Source organism: Candidozyma haemuli, assembly GCF_002926055.2.
Source record: "Candidozyma haemuli strain B11899 chromosome Unknown I_2014730914, whole genome shotgun sequence".
Classification (NCBI taxonomy): Eukaryota; Fungi; Ascomycota; class Pichiomycetes; order Serinales; family Metschnikowiaceae; genus Candidozyma; species Candidozyma haemuli.
The window spans coordinates 599,946-623,796 of record NW_020289909.1 but is presented as its reverse complement, the minus strand read 5'-3'; the positions used below and the strand labels follow the sequence as shown (position 1 = coordinate 623,796).

The window sequence follows — 23,851 nt, the reverse complement described above, 5'->3', positions numbered from 1 at the left end:
CTATACCGTCACCTAAACCATAATGGCATGTAAGGATTGTACAGTGAGACAAATAGGGTTAACAATAGCACTAATTAAGAAATTCTACCGGCGGAAACACAGGAGTGTCAAAGCATACACATACACATAGACACATTTCAGGATCACAGGAATCCTGATAAAATACGCGAGGTTTAACGAGCCAATGAACGAGGCTTCAATGTGACTTCTACCGTAATCTTCGGCTCCAAATCATAAAAGCGTCCCATAGAAAAATCGATTTACAGGCTTGCGAAAATAGAATATTTCTTCGAGATTCATCCTTCCGGTGGCAGGTCCCGAGTCAGTTGACCAAGCCAGCAAGTCTAAATGTCGCGAGTAACAAAAATGTCGCACTGGCAATTTAAGGAGCTTCGAACCAGGACCTTGAAATGAACGAGCCAAAGAAGAAAGTGCTAACTTTTGATTGGCTGGGGGACCAAAGGATCGATGGCGTCAAGGCTTTATATCTCAGAACTGTCTCTAATGTTTCATTTGGCGCACCCTCTAAAAGTCGTTTTGTGGTGTCGATTGAGCGCCTCGCCTGTGGGTCTACCGCCTATCAAAGTTAGATTTTTAGCCTCACTTTGCTCCTTGTCCCTCCTTCACAAAAGACAGGAAAAAATCGTGGGAAAAAAGAAACACCTTCCAAACTCTCACTAATTGATCCCTTCTTTATTCCACTTTTACAGAGTACGTATCGATTGTAAGTGTCAGAAACGGCAAATGAAAGACTAGTGTGAAAAGAGCAGCTCCTGAATGTTCTTGGGCTTTTCAAATGGCTTGTGATCGCCGAATGGCTTCATGTTGCCGTTTGGTATTACGAGCCGTATAGAGAGCCTTTATGGTGATCTTAATCGTCGAATTGATGAAATTTATGAGGGAATATCTTTCTGACGATTAAGTCTCGTCTACGGATGTTCCTTCAACGAACGAATTGAAGTCTGGTTATCGTATCACGTCGGACGTTGACGGAGGCGAGTGAGTGATCGACGCCACCAAAACGACGACCTGAACGCGGTAAGAAACCAGATGCATTGGCAAGTGAGAAGAAAACAGAGTTAGGCAGTAAATGTCTAAGAATCAGCGAATACCGGTCTACTAGGTCGCCAGTGGCTGCTGAACAGTGAAAGGGCCTCCATCATATCGCACCAAACCATCATGTTACGTACGCGGGTCAGCAAGTACCGAGGAAGCAACAAATGTCACCTACCAAAAAACAGAGTTCTGAAACAGGGTGCTGTGCAAAGCAAACAGCTGTGAAACCAAAGAAGCTCTTATGCTAAGTGTTCACCGGCGGCCGCCTTTGTTGCTTACCGTCGCCTAACTTGGCTGAGCATTGGCTTTTTCGGTTGTTTTGTTCGCGCTAACCTGCCAGAAAGAATAAAGAGAAAGGGCGGTCAAAATTGTCGAGCGCCCCCACTCCGCTTTTTTTTTATTTTATTTTTTTAGTCCGCCCTAAAATCGGTCTACATTGGTACAGTATATGTGACACCCCTTCGCCAAGGTTCTGCGGCGCTCTCGCCGTGACGCTCGCCGGAGGTCCATCTGGGCGCATTCCTCAGTGTGGAACAGTGCTGTTGAATTCACGCAACAAGGCGCACGACGGAGGGAAAAAACCGTACACCCGACACCGCACCACCCAGACACGACCAGCGCCCGCACCTCTCACGTCGATTTTTTTCTGGTGACCTGTTTCTTCATTGTCAACAAACCTACCAACCTACCCAATTCACCCCCAATCCATTGATCAATCTCCCTATCAGCTCACTACTGTACTAGTTCATTCCCTTTCCTTTGGAATATCATTACGCCCCGTTTCTGCCGATTGTCTGTCCGGAAACTCGTTACTAACTCCTCCCTTAGAATATTGATCCTTGAAAATGCCCGCCTCCCGTGAAGACTCCGTCTACCTCGCTAAATTGGCTGAACAGGCCGAACGTTACGAGGAGATGGTTGAAAACATGAAGGCTGTCGCCTCTTCCGGTCAGGAATTGTCCGTTGAGGAGCGTAACCTTTTGTCTGTCGCCTACAAGAACGTCATTGGTGCCCGCCGTGCTTCTTGGAGAATTGTTTCCTCCATCGAGCAGAAAGAAGAAGTTAAGGGCAACGAGCAGCAGGTTTCTTTGATCAGAGACTACCGCTCCAAGATTGAGGCTGAATTGACTAAGATCTGTGAGGACATTTTGTCCGTTTTGTCCGATCACTTGATCTCTTCCGCCCAGACCGGTGAGTCCAAGGTCTTCTACTACAAGATGAAGGGTGACTACCACCGTTACTTGGCTGAGTTCGCCATCTCTGAGAAGAGAAAGGATGCCGCTGATTTGTCCTTGGAATCCTACAAGTCCGCTTCTGATGTTGCCGTCACTGAGTTGCCCCCAACTCATCCAATCAGATTGGGCTTAGCATTGAACTTCTCCGTCTTTTACTACGAGATCTTGAACTCTCCAGACAGAGCTTGCCATTTGGCCAAGCAGGCTTTCGACGATGCCGTCGCCGACTTGGAAACTCTTTCTGAAGACTCATACAAGGACTCCACTTTGATCATGCAGTTGTTGAGAGACAACTTGACTTTGTGGACCGACTTGTCTGAAGCTCCAGCACAGCCAGAGGAACAGGAACAGCAGCCAGCAGAGACTAAGGCTGAAGAAGAGTAGAGAGCTCGTTGTAACGAGGCATGAAGATCAACCCCAATTTCCGCAAAGTTTTTTTAACCATTCTCCTTTCCTGTTCTTGTTCAATTCTCTATCTTTGTAACTTATACTTTGTCCTCCGTTCCCCCACGTGCTTCACGAGTTTGAGAGCAGGCGGATATCTTGAATGAATGAGAAATGAGCTATTATGGGGATTGTGAATATGAGCCAATGCTAAAATAATAAATGAAGCAAAAAAAAAAATGTTTTGATGTTTGTAATCTTATACCAGAATCGTATCCTACGTTGGCAAACTAAACTAGGACGCTACCTTATCCGAAAAGCGGCGTCTTGTTAGTAGTAGTGATTGTTGATATCTACTAGCTTTGATCTACATTCGCTAAAAGACTTTGAATGAAAGATCTAACATGTGCCAATATGCTTTTATCAGTCACTCTTTCAACACCATTAACAAGCACAATTATAGATGACTGGTTTTCCTTAAACAGAAAAAAAATCACCACCTAGGTATGCTATTCTCTGGTTTAGAATGATCGGTCAGTTCTAAGCTGGGTGGCTTGATCGGTGTCAATGCGTTGCCATGCTTGGCCGGCTAGTTTCGTTGGCTGCAAAAATTTGTGAATAAGAGACTTAAAGGGCGCCTTCCCTTAAGAAATCTAAAAAGAAGTCAGCTCCATTCTATATTGTCTGGTCTATACTGCAAAAAGTCCTTATTTGATAAGTGGAAGCTCTTTTCCTGGAACAAGCGTGGGATATATAATTTATTATTAGCATCTTAATCGAGGCGTGAACGAGCATCACAATATGCGTTGGATTTTTTCAGATTTACTTTCCAATTATTAGGAGTAGTAATAAAATATATTGAATTGATTTCAAGCAACAAGAACAGGAGAAACCTGTTCTGCCACCTCTATTTTCACCTGGTTCACTGCCCCCTTGATATGTCAGCCCTCGTCTCGAGTGTGTACAGGCGACGCGTGGGAGTGCATCAACAAAAAGTGGAAAAACAGTGTTGTCAAAAACTACAAACAAATCTCCGCTTCACCACAAAATGCCTGTAGCTGAGCCCGTGGGAATTTCCAATTTACCCGACCAAAGGTACAAGATCGTGTCTAATCAGGGCGCTACCTTTACGCTTATGGTGGCTGGTGAGTCCGGTTTGGGTAAGACGACTTTCGTGAACACCCTTTTCCAGACTGCCTTGAAGGACCATGACGATCCCAATGAAAGACACAACAAATTCACCAGCGCTCACCAAACCGTTGATATCAACATTGTGCGTGCTATTTTGGAGGAGAAGAATTTCAAGATTCGTTTGAACATTATCGATACCCCGGGATTCGGTAATAACGTTAACAACTTGGACTCGTGGACCCCAATCATCGACTTCATCGACGACCAACATGAGACATATGTCAAGCAGGAAAAACAGCCTCATCGTATTGAGAAGAAGGACTTAAGAGTTCACGCGTGTTTGTACTTTATCCGCCCAACTGGTCATTCCTTAAAGCCATTGGACATTGAGATTATGAAGCGCTTGTCCACGCGAGTCAACTTGATCCCTGTCATTTCAAAAGCTGATACCTTAGCCCCATCTGAGTTGGAAACTTTCAAGACTAGAATAAGAGATGTAATTGAGGCTCAGGATATCAACATATACACCCCTCCAATGGATGTGGATGACCCAGCCAGTGCAGAGCACTCTAAGCAGCTCATTGAGGCTATGCCTTTCGCCATTATTGGATCGGAGGAGGAGGTTGAGGTTAGTCCTGGCAATTTTGTCAGAGGCAGAAAGTATCCATGGGGTGTCGTGGAGGTAGAGAACGACAGACATTGCGATTTCAAGAAATTGCGTTCCTTATTGTTGAGAACTAATATGTTGGACTTGATATTATCCACGCAAGAGATTCATTTTGAAACCTTCCGCTCGTTGAAGTTGAGCAGCTTAAACGAAGAGGGGAAGGGCGAGAATGGCAGTGCGTCTATCAAGAAGCCTCGTCGTTTGCACAACCCTAAGTTTAAGGAAGAGGAAGATGCATTGAAGAAGTTCTTTACGGAACAGGTTAAAGCAGAGGAACAGCGGTTTAGACAATGGGAGACTAATATTGTCACCGAGAGAAACAGGTTGAACCAGGATTTGGAGGAGATGCAAGCGAAATTGAAGGGTTTGGAAGAACTGGTGAAGAAATTGCAGTTGCTGAAAAAGTAACTTTGGAACTTTGATCCTATTAGGGAAACATCTATATTAAGAATGAATATCAAGACAATAGGCTTGTAGGATACACGGGTCATGATCGAACGTCTCACTGCCCGTTAGTCTACTTTGCGCTGCCTTAATGACAGAAACTATGAGGTCATTTCAAAAAACATTGAGCCACGGAGAAAAGAGAACTACAGTGTACAAATTTATATCATAAATTACCAACATCGAAAGACTCAATTCTGAGAATCGAGGAGTTAACTCTTCGAACTAGCCGAGAGAGGGCGGAGCTTGGACAAACCTGCAAGGACTTCGTCGGTGGAGGGCATGAATTCACCCTTCTTAAATGCCTTGCGGAAGTTAATGTACTTCTCTGTCTTCCAGAATGGTGTCTTCACTCTCTTAGGAGGCACTGGAGCGGATGGCTGAGCGGCAGCGGGAGACTTTTGACCAGGCTTAAGGAGAACCGTGGTGGAATCTTCCGGGGTACCGGCAGCGAACAAGGGCTCAGATGGAAGGGTAGGGGCCAAAGGTGCGTCGCCAACTTTGAAAGACTTGGACAGCGACTTCGCCAGCGACAAGCTCTTCAACGTGCACTTTGAAGAACTCATACCGGGAGCGATCGTACCAGTCTTGGGGGTCTTTGACATTTGGGCGGCAGACTTCTGCTTGGGCACAGACAAGAGTCCGAGAACAGGTCTCTCTTTACCGAGCATGCTGCGTACTTCGGCGCCGACGCCGATGTTCCACGGGTTCTCTTCTATCTCTCTGTGATTGAGGCAACCATTTACCAACATCAAGGGGGCATGTGGAACGGGTGCAGACTTGTTGAGACGGTGAGAGGATTCCGAAGGGACATCAGGGCTAGTTCCGGTTGTCGACAGGCTCTTTTGAGGACCAAAGATACTTGTGTTCTGGGAGGACTTTGAGGAGATCTGGGGAGAGACCTTCTCGGGCTTGGCAGCCTTGTCAATGTTAGTAGTACCCGTAGGCTTGGTCTTACCACCGACAGTCAGAGACCGCTTAAGGGCAGCGGCAACCTTCCTGTTGGCTTTAGCAAGGTGAACTTGGTGCTCCAAGTTCTCTAACTTCCTTCTCTGAGCAGCCAGCTTGGCATCGATGTCTCTCTGAATGGCTGCCTGTTCCAGGTCATATTCCTCCTGGGCCTTTTGATGAGCAGCTTCCTGACGACAAGACCTCAAGTGAGCCAATTGCTGCTGTTTCTCCAATAAGACGAGCGTGCGTCTCTCTACCTTTATCTTTCTCTTAGCCTCTCTTTCGGCTTCTCTGTGGGTTCTATCCTCGCGCCATTGCTCCCTGAAGAGCTTAGCACGACAACGCCAACGTGAAGAGAGGCGATTCAATGCAAGAGAAAAGCGTTGGCCCTTGCCAAGTTTGGGCTTGTCAGCACAGTCATCCAGCTCACCGGCGGCAGAGGCAGGCAGGACGAAAGTGTGCACCAGGGCAGTACGGGGTCTGAAAGCGGGAACGCCAGAACCAGCTGGCACCGACCCAGAAACGTATTCGGCGGACAATTCGGCGAAGTACGACGAAAAAAACTCCCTGGGGGAAGCGGCAAAGTCGCTGTCAGCTTTCAAGCTTTTTGAGCTGGGGGCGACGCCATTCAAAAACTCTGTAAAGGCAACTTCCTTCACGAGTTCAGCAAGAGCAGGACTCCGCTTGACCTGTTGGGCAAAGCGAAGCGCCTGGAAAAGGGTCTGATGCTCTGCATCAGGGATATTCTTGTGAATATCAGGGATGTCGGCAGCCCATTGTGGAACAGGGCGACAACCGACCAGTGCGTAGACTTCCAGTGAACGAAGGTCTGGATGGGCAACAACGTTGCCAGTAGAAAGAGCATTATGGAGCTCTTCTGACGAGGCAGCCCCCGATTCCTCGGAGGAAGGCTTCCACTGGAGGGAGCCGTCGCTCATTTTCTTCAATTTGAACGACTTGAGGTTAAACGTAGCGTTGAGGTTGCCTTGTTTAAACTCGAAAGCCTTCGTGGTGTTGTCGATAGGCTTCAAGACAAAGGAGCGAGGTTTAAACGATGCCCCACTGTTTCCATTGACAAATTGCAACGCTTTGAAAGTGGCGCCCTGTGGGGAACCACATGACTGGGATGATTCAGCGTTGATCGGTACGTTCAAACCGAAGGCTTTGGCGGCAGAACCACCGCTCGTGATGTCGATGACCTTCATTTGCATGGAGGCCAGAGGGTTGGTCTTCTCGAGGCTCGAGGGGATGATTTTAATGAAATTGAACCCCATGATTTAAGTGACTGGGGTTTGGCGTAAGGATGCGCTTGTGGTTGTGTTGAAAGATACTGGACAATTACTCTGTTGTCTGGTGATGAAATTCGTGATACTATAACGGCGAGAACCTATATCAAGAACTCCAGAATGATTTCAACGAGATGGTGAAGAAGAAAAGAGGGAGAAAGAAAAAATGAGACCAAAATCACAAACACGTTCTTTTATAGGGGCCTGGTATTTTGCAACCGTTCCTGTATATACTTCGGCTGATAACCTTCTCTACATACCTATTACCCACAGTAACTGTAGCCGCATCTGGAGGCAGTGATAAACCACATGATGAATTTATCCGTCACCCACTAAGTGTTATGTCTTGGTTAAAGGTTTGCTAGAGTCTTTCTCAGCTTAAGTGAGGCAGATTGTGATCGAACTATGGTCGAGCTATACGTTGTGAAACATAAGGAGTTCATCCGTAGGTTTAACTTGTCAAGTGACACAGCTTTGTAAGTCTTTTACTCCATGAAGCAAAGCACCTTCGATGTCTTTTTGTGTACATTTTTTTTTACCGCTAGCTTGTTGGTAGAGAAGGAACAAAGGTCGAAAACGATTGGATGAACAATACAACCATTGTGGAGTGAAAGTAGTTGAAACTCTAAGGAAGTCTGAAGATCAATTGTTTGCTTTTCTTATTTTGCAAGCATGGGTTTCGTGATCATTGTTGCTTATCTATCATGTAAGTAGGAGTTCAAGTTGAACTGGCTGACCGAGTGCCAAATTTGTAGCGCACGGATTTCGCCAGCTCTCTAATAATATCGCCATAAACCTTGAACACATCATACATCAATTCTGTTGCCGTCTCTTCTTCTCTCTATCTTATTGGTTACAGGTTGCTCTAATTATCCGTAAGGATTGAACTTCGTTGTTTCCCCATCTCGAATTGTGTAGACTACCGGGAAGCATCGACAACTTACAAAGTTTAATAATGAATGAATAAGATGCAAAACTAATAATACAGCTAGCCTGTTATGTCAAGCGCTTTAACATCTTGATTTACCAACATGGTGATAAGAATGGTTAGAAATTCCGTCTACCTCTTCGGCAAATTAGTTTTTCCTGCACTCATTATCAACCTCTGATACTCCGAGATATTAACCGAGACAAGCATCACCCAGCGAAATTTCTTCCCGCTTATCTTGCATTATGACAACTTTCCAAGATAGTGGGGGTGCTCCGCCGACTAAGAAGTTCAAGAGGACATACGTTGCTTGTCTCAACTGTCGTGTGAGGAAGGTTAAATGTGACTTGGGCGACCTTCTGCTGCCAAACAGTAAATGCGCTAGATGTGAAAGAGAACGGCGTGATTGTGTATTTGTGGACTCGAAAAAGCGTACGGTGGAGAGACTACGAGCAGGGCAGTCCACCAGTATAAATTCTGACACACATGGAGGACGTTCGTCGCCGAAGCTGTCGCTGCCATCTGGTCCTGGGACTCCGGCAATAGCCGGCCATACCTCGGGTTCCTCATCTGGCACAGTTAAGACTGAACCTGATAACCCAAAACATTTTTCTACCATGGAGGGAGCTCTTGTGTTTTTGGCCAATGCAGCGGGTAAGATTGCTTCGGCAGATGAGAGAGATAAGATTGATGGGAGAAGTATGTATAACCAAATTCAGGAAACTTCTCAGTTTCCAGTTCTGAGCGAGAGATCGCAGCTCTCAAGGACGGTTGAATCATCTATCCCTGATTCTCTGCTGCTGCCGAAGGATCCTTCCGGTTTACCACAGCCGCTGGCTCCTTTCCAGCGTAAATCGTCGACGACATCAAATTCAGGAAGGTCGGGAGCAAATGATAATGGCACAACTTCTAATCCTGCTCGTTCTAGTTCAACTTCCCTCCCGACTTCGAACCCTCCATCTGCGTCTGCTAACGTGGGTGCTGCTCAGTGGCCTTCGTACTTTAGTCGACCTGAAGATCAGTCACATCGCTTCACGATGCCACCAGCGGAATCGGAAGCTGATGTCCGGCCACGGGGCACGCTGGATCTCAATTCAATTGTTTACATTGGAGAAGATGGTATACTTACGGCTTCTGAAGCACAATATTTGATCAAGATGTTTTTCACCACAATGCATCCCTTTTATCCTCATATTCCGAAATTTTTGCATCTGCCCTCCATTCTTGCTGGTTATCCTATACTTCTCTGTGCTATTCTTACAATATCATCGAGATACCACTCATTGAATGGCACTACTGCTGACGGCACTCCTAAAAATATTGACGTCCATGACAGGTTGTGGCTCTATGTGCAACGGCTCATCTCTCAAACCGTCTGGGCTGAAGCAAGTACTCGTTCTATAGGAACGGTTTTTGCCTTTTTGCTATTCACTGAATGGAACCCTCGAGCGATACATTGGAGGTGGTCAGACTATGCTAACAGGGCCGATGATCCTCGTGAAACAGCAATGTCGTCGAACCCTTTGTCATATGCGTCTTCAGTGGCTGCTGCAACATCAGACGAGCCTGCTGGTCTAGGAGCCATGCGTCGATCCTATAGAATGGCTTGGATGCTCATTGGTTCCGCGGTACGTCTTGCTCAAGACACTGGATTTATGGAAGTGAGTTCAAAAACATTCCTCGCTACGCATGTGGCGGAAATGAATAGTGTGATGAACATGAGTCGGAGAAGTATGTTGGGAGCATCTCTCGCTGATGTCGAGCTAGACCATGAGCCAATATCTGAAAATGATATGGAGATTCGAGAAGACAATGAATACAAAGTCCTCAACATGACGGAAGACGAACAGAAGAAAATTTCTGCTGAAAATTTCCTTTCATTTACGGAGCCCCAAAAGGCGCAGATTGAGCTACTCCAGATTATGTCGTTAAGCCACGAGTCCTTGTATGGGTATAAAGCCCCACTTGGGTCCTTAAATCAACGCCAGAACTTAGCAATCCTCAATATTATCAGTCCAATGGTAAACAATTGGGCAAGAAAGTACAAGCATTTAATGCTACCTCCATCCAACAAATGGCTCCGGAAATATAACATTGATGACCCTAGCGCATGTGACGATCAAACTGCTGCAAAACTTGCCACCTACATTCAAGCTGAATCATTTGTTTTCGAGTATAACTATGCCAAGCTATACATCTTTTCACTTGCATTGAGCCCGACTCCGAAGGAATCGCGTCCTGCTCCTGGAAAGGTCAATTTGAAGCTAGATGAAATTTCCAAAAGTGCAAAATACATCGAGCAAGCTTTTGGAGCTGCTAACGAGATATTACACATGGCTCATAGGGTTCACAAGATAAAGATGCTAAGATTCATGCCAGTACGTTGGGTGACAAGGCTTGTTCGTGCCGTTGCCTTTATTGTTAAGTGTTACTTGACTATCACAGCTCATAAATCATCCACAAGTGGCGACGAAGTAAATGGAGTAAGCAGTGACAATCTTGACGCTACGATTCTTTCGCTTTCTTTAATTTCTGTTCACACTATCGTCCAAAGTATCCAGAAAGCTGCAATCACTTTAAGAGACTGTTCGCCTGACGAGCTTCATCTTTGTACGAGGTATTCAAATGTCTTGATGTATCTATGTTCCGAAATGAGATCCAAGCTCAAGCAGCTGACTGCAGATGACGAATACGAATTGAGTAATTCGCTGGAGAACCCAAAGGAAAAGACCGAATTGAACAAAGACAACCAAGTGCCGACTTCTCAAACCGAAAGCCTGCAGCCCCAGAGCTATTCACAAAACGCGGCTCTAGTGCTGGCCATTACTGATACTCACCAGGCCAATCCTACGGGGCTGGCCGGCTCCACTACAGATGCCCAGACTAGCAGTACCGGTCTAAATTACTTGGCCGACAGTGAGCTTATGGAATGGATAATGAATAATCGAGACGTTGGTCTTGATTTTGTTGGGCCATGGACGGAGCTCATAGAGCAGCAATTGGAGGACCAGCATTTTGACTTCAATGATGGTCTTGATTTCAGTGCGTCGTGAAATACATTTATTGGCAATCGTATACTTCCTCAAGTTACCGGATTTCATTCAAATCCATACCCAAGATTCTCGTAGTTTGAATCAATGAAAGTATGCTTGAGAAATTGCTTCCAGAGCGCGTCTAGTTTCTTCCCCAGTTTAGGACTATTTACTTCTTTTTCGTCTGCACCTTTGCGTTTCTGTCTCACCGGAGCTCCTAGTCTTCTGCCTAGATGAAGCCATTCATTGACAGTAAGATCTTTCATGTTATAAGCATCGTTATCAGTGCTATACTCGAGTTCATATTCGAACTTTTTCTTGCCTTCGTTGATGCCCTCTAAGTCAAGGAAGTATTGAACATAACGCTCTGGAGTAAAGAGCTGCTTATCATAAGCAGGTCCCAAAGGAAGGTCTTTTGGCATTTTTGGTGGGATGGTCTTGTCTTTCTTGAAGGCGTCGACCTTGTCGTTAAATGTTGCGAAAGAGTCGTGGTAATCTGCCCCGTCATCCTTCTCAAGCAAATAATCGACGCTTGAAAAGAAGGAGTCCCAGGTACCAAAATCATTCATTTTGATGTTGTGTAAGTCGGTAATGTTGTACTCCCAAACTCTTAATCCGGGGTTGAACGTCGGTACAACACTTGCAGACACATGAGCGACAGAATACCTTTCTGAGAGCTTTCCGCATTTCTTGGAACGCTTAATGTCAGCATACATAGTTTCTCTAAACGTATTCATGTAGTCAACCTTGCCCTTGGGAACACCAGCTTCCACATGGATATCCTTGGAGAAATCAAAAACTCCTGGGGCTTCTTTAATTGAATCGTGTTGGATAGAAGAATTGAATGCCTCGTACAACTTTTCGAGTGTTACATCTTCTCCCTCGTCATCTTCTTCGAATGTTTTGAAATCGTCTTGTCTCATTATTTCCTTGAATTTAGACTCAAATGATTCGTATGCCATCTTCGAGTCCAAGGGTACAAAATGATCAATGTTCATATGACCATACAAGCCCCCAATAATCACATCTCTGTATTCATGGGCCCACATAATGTATTTACGAAGGCATGAGATGTCATAGTTCTTTGGTGTTGGGGGGACATGGCCAGTGAGCCACACCTTCATGTTCCTTCTTCTCATTTCCTTCAAAACATAACCTAACCATTTGAAAATCTTATAGCCAGGGTCTTTCTTTTTGTCGCAGCTATCCACAAGTGGGTTAGACTTGTATAAGTACAAGGTATTTATAGAAAGCACTGCCAATTGACCGGGAATGACCTCTTGGAAAAAGTAAGCTCCTTTGTTGAATAAATGAAGTTGAGGCTGAGGAACATAGGGTCTCCAAATCTTGTAAAATTCTCTAGTTTGTAGGGTAGGTCCTTCGGCAAATAAATTATGAGGATAAACATCGTTATTGCCAAGTGAGGGAATAGGCAATATATCGAATTTTTCATACATTATCCTTGAGATTTTTTCGTTTGACTCAAATATGTCTGTCTCAAATCTAGGATATTCCCTGTCATTGTCATGACGAACGTTGTCACCAGTCCATACAATGAAGTCGATTTTATCCTTCAAGTTGCTCTCAACCCAATCAATGGTGTCAAAAACAAGATCTAATGGAGCGTCACAGCCCAAAATGGCATCACCATACTTACTTGCTTCGCCTTTACCACCATGGCATTTATCTTCGATGGACAGGCCAGGTTTGTAGTATGGGTCGGGATGGAAGTCGGTCAAATGGAGGAATCGGCCATGAATGGTTCTTTTTTCCCCTGTCAATGGATTTTTTACTTCAACTGGATTTTTTGGTGTTAATCCTAGCCTTTTTAAATCGTCTTTCTCTTCTGCTGAAAGTTTCAATTGAGTGTACTCCACCGGAGAGACACGAGATGACAGCAACAATGTGGGGAATCGTTCACTTAAGACAGCGAATGAGACGAACACAGTCACAAGGAACAATAGGGACACTAGAGACCATACCAGGCGCTTCGTCTTTTCTTGAGCCAAAACCATTGCAATCAAACCAAGTTGCCGGTTTTCGGGATGAGATTTGGTTGCAGCCGGGATTCACTTGGCAGGATGTCACGTGTGTGAACTTGCTATGGATTATTGCAAGTGTCATCTTGCAAAAGCGAAGCAGGGAATTGTCGAAGTATAAAAACTTTAAGTATTTGTTTAGTCGGGCATTATCCTCGTCGATTTGTGGGTTTTGGTGCCATTTTATGGCCTTCTGAAGCATTGAGGAGACCGACACCAATTCCCGACAACATGTGGAGGCAAGCTAGCTGTCCCTGGGTAATCCACTAGTTACTGTAAGAAGAGAATAAGCATCTTCCGTGGCTTATACTTTGGGCCTATGATTCTTTCTTTCTACTGTTGCAATTATGTCGATCAGTGTTTCCAATTGGAAGAACTGACCTTTCCGAAGGATGTCCCTGGTGTGAACCTTTGACGTGGCATTTTTGAAGCGTTACGTTTCCTGAAAACCTTGAAACTGAAATGGTATTCAGTGGGAATCCCCGGAGGTTCCATTTATCATGTCATCTCAAGTGAAAGTCCGGAAGATGTATGACGTCATAGTATGGACTATAACAACTTTTATTTTTTTTTTTTTTTTTTTTTTTTTTTTTTTGCTTTGCAACATCATAAACCGTCAATTATAAATTGAAGGTATTTCCTGGTGTGACTTAAATTTAATGAAGAAGAAAAATACAAGTAGATACATTGATCTTTTAAATAGATGGCATTTCTATTTCGTGTATATAGCGGGTTCGATGTCTGTTCCCAAGGTATAGCGTTTTTTGATAAGCAATGATCAAATCCAATGATCATATTCTTATTTCAATCTTTAAATGGCCACTTAAGTTTTCTGTCAAACATACAGTTCAGCTTTATCTTATTTTTTTCTATTTTTGTTGGCTCTTTATTTTTTGACTAGAGAAAGTTTTATGTTCTGAACTTTGCGCAGTGTTCATTATATTTCCATTATGAACGTCAAAATGGTTGCAAAATGCGAAATGCTTCTTTACAAATTCATATTTTGTGAACCATCATTGCGCTAATGGGCTCAGACAAACAAGATACTCTCCTACGTCATCTCTAAGCGAGTCTATACTGGTAGTAAAAAACTGATTTGATCAACTACATCCTATAGCCATCCGTCATCCCTCCTTCACCACTACATTAACTGGCACATGGCTGCATTTACCGAGGCTATACAGCCCACGTATAACGCCAATTTGCCAGCTGATCCCTTCCTTCCTCAGCGGCTCGAACAAATTAGGAAATGTATTTCACATAAACGCGAGAATATATCGTGCGTTCCACGCACGTTAATGGCATGCTTGGGGTAAACAAACTCCTGCCGAACAGAAATGCGAAGGATGACAAGTAATCGAAACTTTAAGGCCCCGGAGGATTCATTTTATTGTCAAGCGAATGAAATAGACATATTGTCCGTCAAGTTAATTAAACAACATTTTATAAGTGTTTAGAAATAACGTCTTGTCATCTCAGGACCGTTAGTCCTCAAATTCTTGACTGGTCGGGATTGTTCACGCTTGATGAAAATACACGGTTCATTTTCGCACGCACAGGCCCATCGACACTCCAGAACGGTGTTATGCGCCTGAATAATCGCTCAGGCGCGCTTCCAAAAGGTAAACAAATAACCAAATTACTTGCATCGGTGCCTGCAATTTATGGTGGATCAGGCAAGATCATAAAACACGACTTTAAATTTTGTTGTTTGGCTTATGCTTGTTTATTCACGGTCGCCTTTAAATACATCCTGCCTTCTCCAAAGGATTTCTTTTCTCCAACCATTTTTCTGTCGTTCCTTATCCACACTCGTTAGCCATGAAAGTTGAAACTCCAAAGAAACCCTCCTTGCCTTCAATAGATGCTCTCACTAAGCAAGGCTCTTTCTCGCTTCCTCCATTACTGTCGCTCCTTGTTCAACAAGAGAGGCCTAAATTGCCCTCGATCAATTCATTGACACCTTCAACCCCTCGCTTCATTCTCCCTCCAAGATCAGTGTCTGAGACAGCAGTTTCAACAAGCGCTCCAACCTACCAGACTTACAGCAACACCAAAACACAACAGCCCTTCCTTACACCCTTGGATACAAGTGCTGCAAACTCTACTCCAGTTAATACTTCAGCTGCCAATACTTCCGTGGATTATGATGCAGACACATCTATGAACAGCAGCATCAATGATTCTATGGTCAAACCTGCTACTAAAAGGAAAGCATCATCAACCATATCTCCTACCAAAGATTTCGCATTCATCAGCCATTCTCCTGCTACATATCCTTCGCAGGAGCCATCTATAGACAATGCCTCTTTGGCACGCCGTAAGAGGAGAAGAACATCGCCCCACGAATTGGCTATTTTGAATCTGGAGTTTGACTTAGGATCCACCCCAAACAAATCGAGACGCATTGATATATCGAAACGTGTTAACATGACCGAAAAAGCCGTGAAGATATGGTTCCAAAACAAGAGACAGTCTCTTCGCCGTCTTAAGTGTGCTGACAGAGAGATTACTGAATTGCCACCAACACCTGACTCTTCTGTTCTTGCATCTGCTCCTGTGACTGACCCTGCTCCTACACCGATTGTAGAAAGCACACCTATAAAGCCTGTCTTGACCAAGTCTCACTCGCAAGAGTTTGTTAACAGGGTAATGGATCAACTGTCACCAATAAGGTCATATTCCACCCCAACATTAGCACAGAAGGTACCAGGAAAAAAAGAGAAGGCTGCTAAAGCTCCATTACTTTCAAGAATGCTTGCTGCTGAAGACGAAAAACCTTCGAAAGAGAATGGAAACTTGGTTTTGAATTTGACGAACAAGAAGCAACCTGAATTTGTTCGCTCTGCCCCTGCTGCTTCTAACCAGGTCATGACATTCAAGTTGGCTCCTTCTTCTGCTGGAAGCGCTAACACCCCTACATTTTTGGCAGCTACGAATGTCCCTACAGGCAAATCGACCACTCGTAAACCTTTGGGTCAAGTGGATACCAACATCATACTGGCCCCGTCAGCGAAGGCCGCCCATGAGTCGCAATGTGTGCACAATTTACTTTCATTGAAAAGTGGTAACTTTTAAGAAACCACAAGCTTCTCTGTACCATAGGGCTTATATCTTCTTAGATATGCCATTTACATAACGAATTTGATGAGATAATTTCAGTTCCAGTGACCATGACATTATAATGAGAACTATAAAGTATACTATACAGATGATGATATGCCGTTAACAATGAGGAAAGGTTTATGCTTCCTGGGCCTTTGCCTGAGACTGGGCCATGACACGTTCGGTTCTCTCAGCGTCAAATTCGAAATCAAAGTACAGCTTATCGTAGTAGTGAACTCTGATAAAACCATCCTCTCCTCCCGAGACATAGCCAACACCATCAGGATGAACAGCGACAGTGTTCAAGGGACCGAAGTGACCCTTTACTCTACCAATTTCTTCTGTGAATATTTTGTGGTAGAATCTGGCCTCGAACTTACCTTGACTCTCTGCGGTAGTGGTCACATTTCTGGCTTCCTGACCACCGCCCAAAATAACGAAATTCTTCTTGGGTGTAATAGCAGCAGTGTTCATAGGAGCGTCAGCCTTGTAAACTTTCATGAGTTCAAAACTGTCAACGTCTACCAAGGCGGCGTTCTTGTCTTTCGATGCAGTGATGAAGTACAGTCTGTCTTCTGGAGCAAACTGGATGTCGGTAATGGAAACGATCTTTTCCTCGTTATGTACACCATGTACCTTGACAGTTTGGAGAAACTCTCCCGTCTTCCCGTCATACTTGCTGACGAATCCATCCTCATGCCCAGCGATGATATATTGGCCCTCTGCTGACCAACCAGCAACGGTGACCTTGGTCGCATCTTCTCTGGTGTTGATAACAAGACTTGGCTCAGTAGGTTGGTTCAGAATGTCATCATAATTTACATCGTAAACAGAGATAGCACCCTTACTGCCCATGACTTTGTCTGTAACTGCTAAGAGCTTCGAGTTGTCAGGAGAGAAAGCCACTCTTCTTACAGGGGACGAAGTCTCCCACTTGTAAACACACTCACCTGTCTCGGCCTTCCATAATCTGATGGTAAGATCAGCACTTCCAGTAGCACACAAGAATGTCTTGGAGTCGACATCGATGGACCATATCGTACCTTGATGGCCTTCCAAAGTTCCTAGTCTTTCACCATTGGACAGATACCAAATGGAGGCCGACGAGTCCTTTGCAACAGAAAAGAGAAGATCACCTTCTCTATTGAACTTGACCTGAGTCAATGAACGCTCATGTCCCATCAACTTTATAGGTCTCATTGCTGGATTATTCAATTAATTAAGATGATTAGTTAACTGTGATCAAAAAACTTTTTCAGTACGCGGTAGTGCATAACTCATATTAACTGAAGCAAAAATGTATCGACATCGCACACAATCTATCTACCTCGTTGCACCACCATGTTGAAAGAAGATATAATAAAGTAGAAGAATGTTTGTCAGGGGCCGTGACTCGTGACCTCAATCGAAAGAATGGCTTCTCCAGTCGCTGCTTTCAATAATTTGAAGAATGCCTACGCAACCCAGACTTTTTTTTTTCCTTTCATATACCATATATAAGTCAGTGGCTAGAACGCACGTTTAGCAGACATCCTCGATCACAACATCCTTGCCATCGTGCTCTCCGTAGTCCAATTTCAACCTTCTATTGAATAACTCGAGTAACCATTGGAAGCACAACCCTGTTACGGCGGCATCGTAACGGTCTTTGGAATTCTCGTCCCTAACAAAAGCATGCTGAGCTTCATTGATCTCAATAAAGGTAAGTTGGGTAGGGTTTCTACGCAAGGTCAGCCTAATCAAGTCTCTGCCTTCTAAAGGTACATGATTGTCCTTGTCTCCAAAAACCATCACCAACTCGCCCTTGATCTCCTTCGATCTCTTCAAGGAGTCATCATTCTTACCTTTACCCAAGGCATGGATGTGAATGTCCGTGGCGAAGAAGCAGAAAGATGCACTCACTCTTGGGTCCAAGGCGGCCCTGAAAGCCAAATGGCCTCCCAAGCACATTCCTGTAGCACCGATTTTACCATTGAAGGTAGGAAGCAGTTCTAAGTACTCAATGGCCAACCTGTTGTCCTCATCGTACAGAGAAAGCTCTTTCTCGATCTTATACAGATTGCCCTTATCAGTGCCTTCATTGTCATAAGCCAACGCCTCATGGGATTCGAAATTGTGGTAGATGGATGGAGCGATAGCTATGAAGCCTTGACCTGCAATGTCCTTAGCGAATCTAGCTACGGGACCAGTGACCTGGTAAATTTCAGAGTAGACAATGACACCTGGAAATTTAGCTCTGGGAAAATTGGGAATTACTGGATGGAACACAAAAATACGCATTGTGGTTCCATCCAGAGTCTTGACATCATGATAAGATTCTTTGATCAACATCTCGCTTGTTGCAACTATTCAATCGAGTGGTGTAGAAGGCGACCGAGTGCGGATACCTATTGAGCCTTATATAGACCCCTGATCAGGCCATTTCAAGTGCAAAAACACGCTCAATAAAGTAAAGTGAGGAAAAAAAGAAAAAAAGAATGACCGTTTAGGAGGAGCGGAACCATTGTTTAATTACACAGATCTACGAATCGTAACTTTATTACTACAAAGCGTTTGCGGATACCGTTAGTGTCTTAATTGCCGGGGTTCTTCATTGATAGGGCAGCTCTACTTGTTTTGAAGCTCTACTTTTTTCCCTTCTCCAACTCAGCAGCTTTTCTAGCGTCGGCTTAATAGTTAGTACAGATTGTCAAGAACCACATAGTCAGGGCACATACCTTCGGCTTGTTTTTTTCTCATCTTTTCGGCGTCGCTCTCCATTCTCTTTTTAGGGTCACCTTCTTTCTTTTGACTCTTTGAATGCTCTTGCTGCTTCTTGAGGTTCTTGGCTCTAGCCAAATCACGCTGGTTGCCTCTAGCCATGGCTGGACTAATGAGAAGAGGACAGCTCTTAGCCGGCTTCGTGCTGCGTTTGAAAAACTACGGAATGCACGTGACTTTTCTTACGTACAAGACAATTTCTAAAGACAATAACCTAGCGTGTTTCTTTCCTATTTGGTTTCTTCTAGCTCAAAGACGAGACCATTATCCACTTTTGGATCATATGGCTTCAACAAGAACTTGGAAAACTTCTTCAAGTTCTCAACGCCTCTAATTTCTGTACCGAGCAAAGGCATTTTCACCAAGTGATAATCCTCATACAATTCGCCCATTTGATCTAAGTACTTCTTCTGCATTTTCCAACGTGATTGGCACCTCCTGCAGTCATCTTCCTCGGCAAAGAGTAATTGGTTCACAACTATAGAATTAACATCCATGTTGTAGCTCATCAACTCCTGAATCATACGCTCGGTCTCATAAAGCGACAAAAATTCCGAGATACAGACACACACAAATGTTGTCAAATCAGGATTGGTGAATTGCTCGTTAACTTCACTGACATTCTTTTGTACTTCATTCAATTTCTCGAAAATATCCTGTTGTTGGCCAGCGCCCCCGCCTAGCATATTTAACATGGGGCCCAATTTGCCAGATAAGTCCTTGAACTTCGACAACAACTTTTCGAGTGTAGCAGGAAGCTGCAAAAATCTCAATGTATGGCCTGTAGGTGCTGTATCGAAGATGATAGTCTTATAAGAGATCATGTCACCATCGTCTTTGTCGGTGGCAACCTTTTGATTTTTAATATGCTTTAGAACCTCCATAAAGGATAATGCTTCATCTATGCCCGGAATAGATCCTGTCATATCCTTCATCATACTTTTCAAAGGATCGTTAGGGTCATTATTGTACTGTTGAGCCTGATTTTGTAAATCGCTCATGGCCGCCTCCGGATCAATCTCCATACATGAAAGATTTGACAATCCTTCAACTTTCCTGGCATCCTTGCCAAATTTTTGACAGAAAGCATCAGACAAGTTGTGAGCTGGATCAGTTGAGATAAGTAGGAATTGTTCACTGGGGTAAGCCAAGGCCAACTGGACAGCGATAGATGACGAAGTGGTAGTTTTACCTACACCACCTTTACCACCGACAAATACCCATTTTAAAGTATCTTGATGTACGATCGACTCCAAAGTCGGTTCCAATTCAAAGTCCATGATCCCTTGGTCTGACGGGTCTTGCTGCAGTGAAAATTCAGTAGTTGGTCACTTTTTCTCAATCAAAATTCAGCATGCGCGCATACTTTCTTAATACTTCCCCCATCGTGCTTACGAGTTCACGGACCATAAAATGTCGAAAATAGACTACAGGAGTTAATTTCAATCGATTGATAGTTTTGAGCAAGGAAGCATTTCACACCCATACCGAGCACCAAATACAAAGAACTACTCTCTACATTTAACGCTTGTATTGAATGTTGAAAATAAATGAAATGGAATAAATGATTACACCCTTTTGGGCATTTGTGACTGTGAGTGGCAGTATGTGCGTGTTTATTTGTCCGAAGCTAGTTATTGAATGGCCGAAATCTCCAACGGAGCAGACGGCCACCCGCATACATCAGGAACGTAAAGCTCGCTAACGCAAGACAATACCGGTGCTCTTCGACTTAAGACAGTAAGTTCGTTTTCTTCCCAATCTTGCCTTACTATGAACTGCCTCCTATTAGGCTTCACTTTCCACTCCCGCGTCCTTATGGTCAGTTCGTACTTCTTCAAAGAGATGAAAGGTCTTACCGAGGCTGTCTTCCTGTTGCAAGCATGATTGATGTAAACTGAACCTGTTGTACCGACAGAAGTACCAAATCCGGATTCTATACCGAAGAAAGGAATGGGTACACCCCCAGAAAGGCCGGCACCACCTTTAAAGAATGCTGAGATTGTGAGACGCACTTCGGTAGTGGCGGGTCCTGCTTCGTCACTAAAAGTGATACAGTGTGCCAAAGGTAACGTCAAGCTCGTCTCTCGACCTTCAATCTCTATCTTAAACTCCTTGAAGTGGTATGTGGTCGTCCAAGACTGGAACAACAGACCGCCACCTTTGGCTTGAGGACCTGTGGGTGTTTGGTCGAGAACAGAAGGATACAAAAGCAGCCCTTGTTCTTCACAGACAACTTGAACAAAAGGATAATATTTTAGTACCATAGACATTTGTTGGCGGCTGAAGTTATCACAGTCAGCCACTCGCCATTGTCGAACTTGAGAAGTACTTTGATAGATGTCGCTCTCAACCGCTGCTGCAAAGACAGAATTATCGAGCTTCTCGGCTGAGGACCGGACAGGCTCAATATTCAAGAATGATTTCGTCGAGCAATTCTTGTTAGACATAGGGATACTTTCAACGCTTCCACCATTTTGGATCCCCTTCATGTTAGCTGCTAAAACGGCCATAAAAAGTGCTGTAAACTGAAGAAAAAGCATAGTATCGATTCTGAATATAGCAGGATATTTCCAGTGGAAGTGCTTTATCTAGTTGTTGGTTTAGTTTCCTTGCACAGTGGATGGCCTCGCTTTGTTTGGACTTACCTCAGGGCAACTCTGTCATGACCTATGCGACAACTTACCGAAACAGTATTTAATACGGGACCTGTCCTTGACGATACGTTGCCTAAATATGTTGACATTTTGTATTGAGACTGCCATTGTGGGGTAAAACAGAAGGTCCTCTGGCACAAAGGCATATACTGAACGGCATTTCTGTGACCAATGACTGTCCGTTGACGGGCCGAATAAATTTAAGCTTCGACTCTGTGATACTGAATTTTTCTGTTCCTTTCATTGCAATTTGGTACATTCATAAACAGAGATAAAGTTAGAAAGTGAATGAATCAAAATAAATTTAATAAAATGAAGAATAAATAGAAAAAGAATAAAAACAAGAAAACCCACGCCGGGACTCGAACCCGGAATCTTTTGATTAGAAGTCAAATGCGCTAACCATTACGCCACGCAGGCCTTTCGTTGAAAAAACAAAACTTTCTACTAAGAATAAAATAGGCTTTTTGTATGCAGAATACTGCATATGCAGTACTTTTATCTTGCATAAATCGATATTTAACGCAGGTACATATCCAACCGCAGAGAGGAGATATATTGCTCCAGTATCCTACAAATCGAGAACTAAATCGTTTCATGGCCGTGGTGGTGCCAATGAAACAATCATCAGAGTTCACACCAACACCATAAGCTGCTCAGACTGTCCGATAGAGGAGTGTTCCTCTCGTACGATGGTCGCGTTCTGCAGTCAGATCACTCAGCGCCTTGTGGGTATATCGTTAGTGGGTTTACTGTTTGTTTAGTATTGAAGATTCTGCTCATGGGAAACAAGTAACGTAAGAGCATTCTAAAGTGCAAGAAACAAATTATAGAGATACTCAAGCTAAAGTTCAGACGGGGCTGTTTCGTGCCGAGCGGTAATGAGGAAATCCTTGCAATCCGATGATTAAGAGGTTGTGTGTTTTATAGTAATGTATTAGGCTATTTTCAAAAGTGGAATTCGGATGCTGTACTTGATGTGTCCGACTTAAAAAACTCAAACCCTTCCTCCATGGTATCCAGCTTCGTAGAACGGTGTTTCTCTGAGTCTGAAGGAACTGCAGTCTCATTGATATCATATGATTTTCTTTCGGATTCCAAACTACTATTTGAAAGATCACCAGAATCATCTGATAATTCGTCCTCTTCTTCAGAGTCTGAAATGTTGGGAGTATTGAAGAAGCTCTGTTCCGCAGTTATGATTGCTCTCACCTTTGCAGGAAGTCTATCTGGGCGGTAGAATCTAAGATCCACTCTGCCAATGAGGTATAAAAGATTTATGAGCGTTTCGAATCCACCATACACGACAACCAACAACCGATAGTCGCAAACCCAGCTACTGTTGTAGTTGGTATTGTTCTGAAAGACAGTTATGCTTCTCAAAACTGCACCAATGAAAATCAAAATGGTAGAAATTGAAACAATTACCAAAGACACATTGTGCTTAAGCTCTCCTCTTTGGTTGGTTAAACCCTCAACCATGTTATAATGATGATGGGTGGCTGCAATAACACGTATAGCATGCCTATGATTGGAATTTCTTTTCATGAAAGTTTCCTCCGCTTCCTGAGCAGCATTCTTTCGAACGAAGTAAAAAGGACTAAAGGACTCAATCCACCATGGCTGATATGTATACAATCTCTCGTCTTTTCTAGTGGGTTGAAAGAAATATGCAAGCCCAAGTAAGGCGATCGAAGTAAGTGAGTATAAAATAATCAAGATCGATGACACCATATTGATTTGTTTCCACAGCTCGTATGCGGGTTTTCCTAAGAAATGTATAAACTGAACGAATGCTGCAGGTATAGTAATTGCGATAACAATTAGGACCACCCCATAAAGAGTAAGCATGTAACCCCAGAAAAGTTTTCTTGAACCACCTACTGGATGTCTCCACGTGAATATTCTTTGGGCTAGAATTAAGTTGAAGGTGACAATGATTATCGACGGAAGAATTAGGAAAAGCTCGCTTGTTAAAGCTGATGGTACAGCGGGAACGTCCTTTACCCACACTATTCTGAGAGCAAAACCAAGGAGACGTAAAATGCAATTAAAACACCATACTAGCGATATCCAGAAATAATGGCCCCTGGTGAAATTAATTGTAAAAATTGTGACATGAGCAACAGCAAGAATAGAAAAGAAGCCAACCATTATGGCACTGGGAACTATATCT

General features: G+C 43.8%; 11 protein-coding genes and 1 non-coding gene across 12 annotated transcripts; 4 read left to right on the top strand and 8 right to left on the bottom strand. All coding sequences in view use genetic code 12, as the record gives it.

Annotated features, from left to right (window-relative positions):
• Positions 1–1,901: 1,901 nt before the first annotated feature.
• Positions 1,902–2,675, top strand: BMH1 (14-3-3 family protein; the record flags this gene model as incomplete). The annotated part of the gene is made up of 1 exon (XM_025488784.1): positions 1,902–2,675. The coding sequence occupies one exon, from the start codon at positions 1,902–1,904 to the stop codon at positions 2,673–2,675; it is 774 nt and encodes a 257-aa protein (XP_025343551.1).
• A 1,048-nt stretch (positions 2,676–3,723) lies between these two features.
• CDC12 (septin) lies at positions 3,724–4,881 on the top strand (the record flags this gene model as incomplete). Its single annotated transcript, XM_025488783.1, has 1 exon — positions 3,724–4,881. One exon carries the CDS (start codon positions 3,724–3,726, stop codon positions 4,879–4,881), a length of 1,158 nt encoding a protein of 385 aa, XP_025343550.1.
• Positions 4,882–5,129: 248 nt separating this feature from the next.
• On the bottom strand, positions 5,130–7,142 carry CXQ85_005182 (uncharacterized protein; the record flags this gene model as incomplete). The annotated part of the gene is made up of 1 exon (XM_025488782.1): positions 5,130–7,142. The coding sequence occupies one exon, from the start codon at positions 7,140–7,142 to the stop codon at positions 5,130–5,132; it is 2,013 nt and encodes a 670-aa protein (XP_025343549.1).
• Positions 7,143–8,327: 1,185 nt separating this feature from the next.
• On the top strand, positions 8,328–11,135 carry ARO80 (Aro80p; the record flags this gene model as incomplete). The annotated part of the gene is made up of 1 exon (XM_025488781.1): positions 8,328–11,135. The coding sequence occupies one exon, from the start codon at positions 8,328–8,330 to the stop codon at positions 11,133–11,135; it is 2,808 nt and encodes a 935-aa protein (XP_025343548.1).
• Positions 11,136–11,179: 44 nt separating this feature from the next.
• On the bottom strand, positions 11,180–13,129 carry PHM5 (endopolyphosphatase; the record flags this gene model as incomplete). The annotated part of the gene is made up of 1 exon (XM_025488780.1): positions 11,180–13,129. The coding sequence occupies one exon, from the start codon at positions 13,127–13,129 to the stop codon at positions 11,180–11,182; it is 1,950 nt and encodes a 649-aa protein (XP_025343547.1).
• A 1,845-nt stretch (positions 13,130–14,974) lies between these two features.
• On the top strand, positions 14,975–16,231 carry YOX1 (Yox1p; the record flags this gene model as incomplete). Its single annotated transcript, XM_025488779.1, has 1 exon — positions 14,975–16,231. One exon carries the CDS (start codon positions 14,975–14,977, stop codon positions 16,229–16,231), a length of 1,257 nt encoding a protein of 418 aa, XP_025343546.1.
• Positions 16,232–16,396: 165 nt separating this feature from the next.
• Positions 16,397–17,458, bottom strand: TIF34 (translation initiation factor eIF3 subunit i; the record flags this gene model as incomplete). Its single annotated transcript, XM_025488778.1, has 1 exon — positions 16,397–17,458. The coding sequence occupies one exon, from the start codon at positions 17,456–17,458 to the stop codon at positions 16,397–16,399; it is 1,062 nt and encodes a 353-aa protein (XP_025343545.1).
• A 321-nt stretch (positions 17,459–17,779) lies between these two features.
• CXQ85_005177 (SERF-like protein -A) lies at positions 17,780–19,120 on the bottom strand (the record flags this gene model as incomplete). The annotated part of the gene is made up of 2 exons (XM_025488777.1): positions 17,780–18,494; positions 18,942–19,120. 2 exons carry the CDS (start codon positions 19,118–19,120, stop codon positions 17,780–17,782), a joined length of 894 nt encoding a protein of 297 aa, XP_025343544.1.
• Positions 19,121–19,248: 128 nt separating this feature from the next.
• CXQ85_005176 (guanine nucleotide exchange factor) lies at positions 19,249–20,298 on the bottom strand (the record flags this gene model as incomplete). The annotated part of the gene is made up of 1 exon (XM_025488776.1): positions 19,249–20,298. The coding sequence occupies one exon, from the start codon at positions 20,296–20,298 to the stop codon at positions 19,249–19,251; it is 1,050 nt and encodes a 349-aa protein (XP_025343543.1).
• A 354-nt stretch (positions 20,299–20,652) lies between these two features.
• CXQ85_005175 (uncharacterized protein) lies at positions 20,653–21,531 on the bottom strand (the record flags this gene model as incomplete). Its single annotated transcript, XM_025488775.1, has 1 exon — positions 20,653–21,531. The coding sequence occupies one exon, from the start codon at positions 21,529–21,531 to the stop codon at positions 20,653–20,655; it is 879 nt and encodes a 292-aa protein (XP_025343542.1).
• Positions 21,532–22,022: 491 nt separating this feature from the next.
• On the bottom strand, positions 22,023–22,095 carry CXQ85_005174. The gene has a single exon. It is a non-coding gene; the product is annotated as a tRNA-Arg (tRNA).
• Positions 22,096–22,623: 528 nt separating this feature from the next.
• On the bottom strand, positions 22,624–23,157 carry CXQ85_005173 (uncharacterized protein; the record flags this gene model as incomplete). Its single annotated transcript, XM_025488774.1, has 1 exon — positions 22,624–23,157. One exon carries the CDS (start codon positions 23,155–23,157, stop codon positions 22,624–22,626), a length of 534 nt encoding a protein of 177 aa, XP_025343541.1.
• Positions 23,158–23,851: the final 694 nt, after the last annotated feature.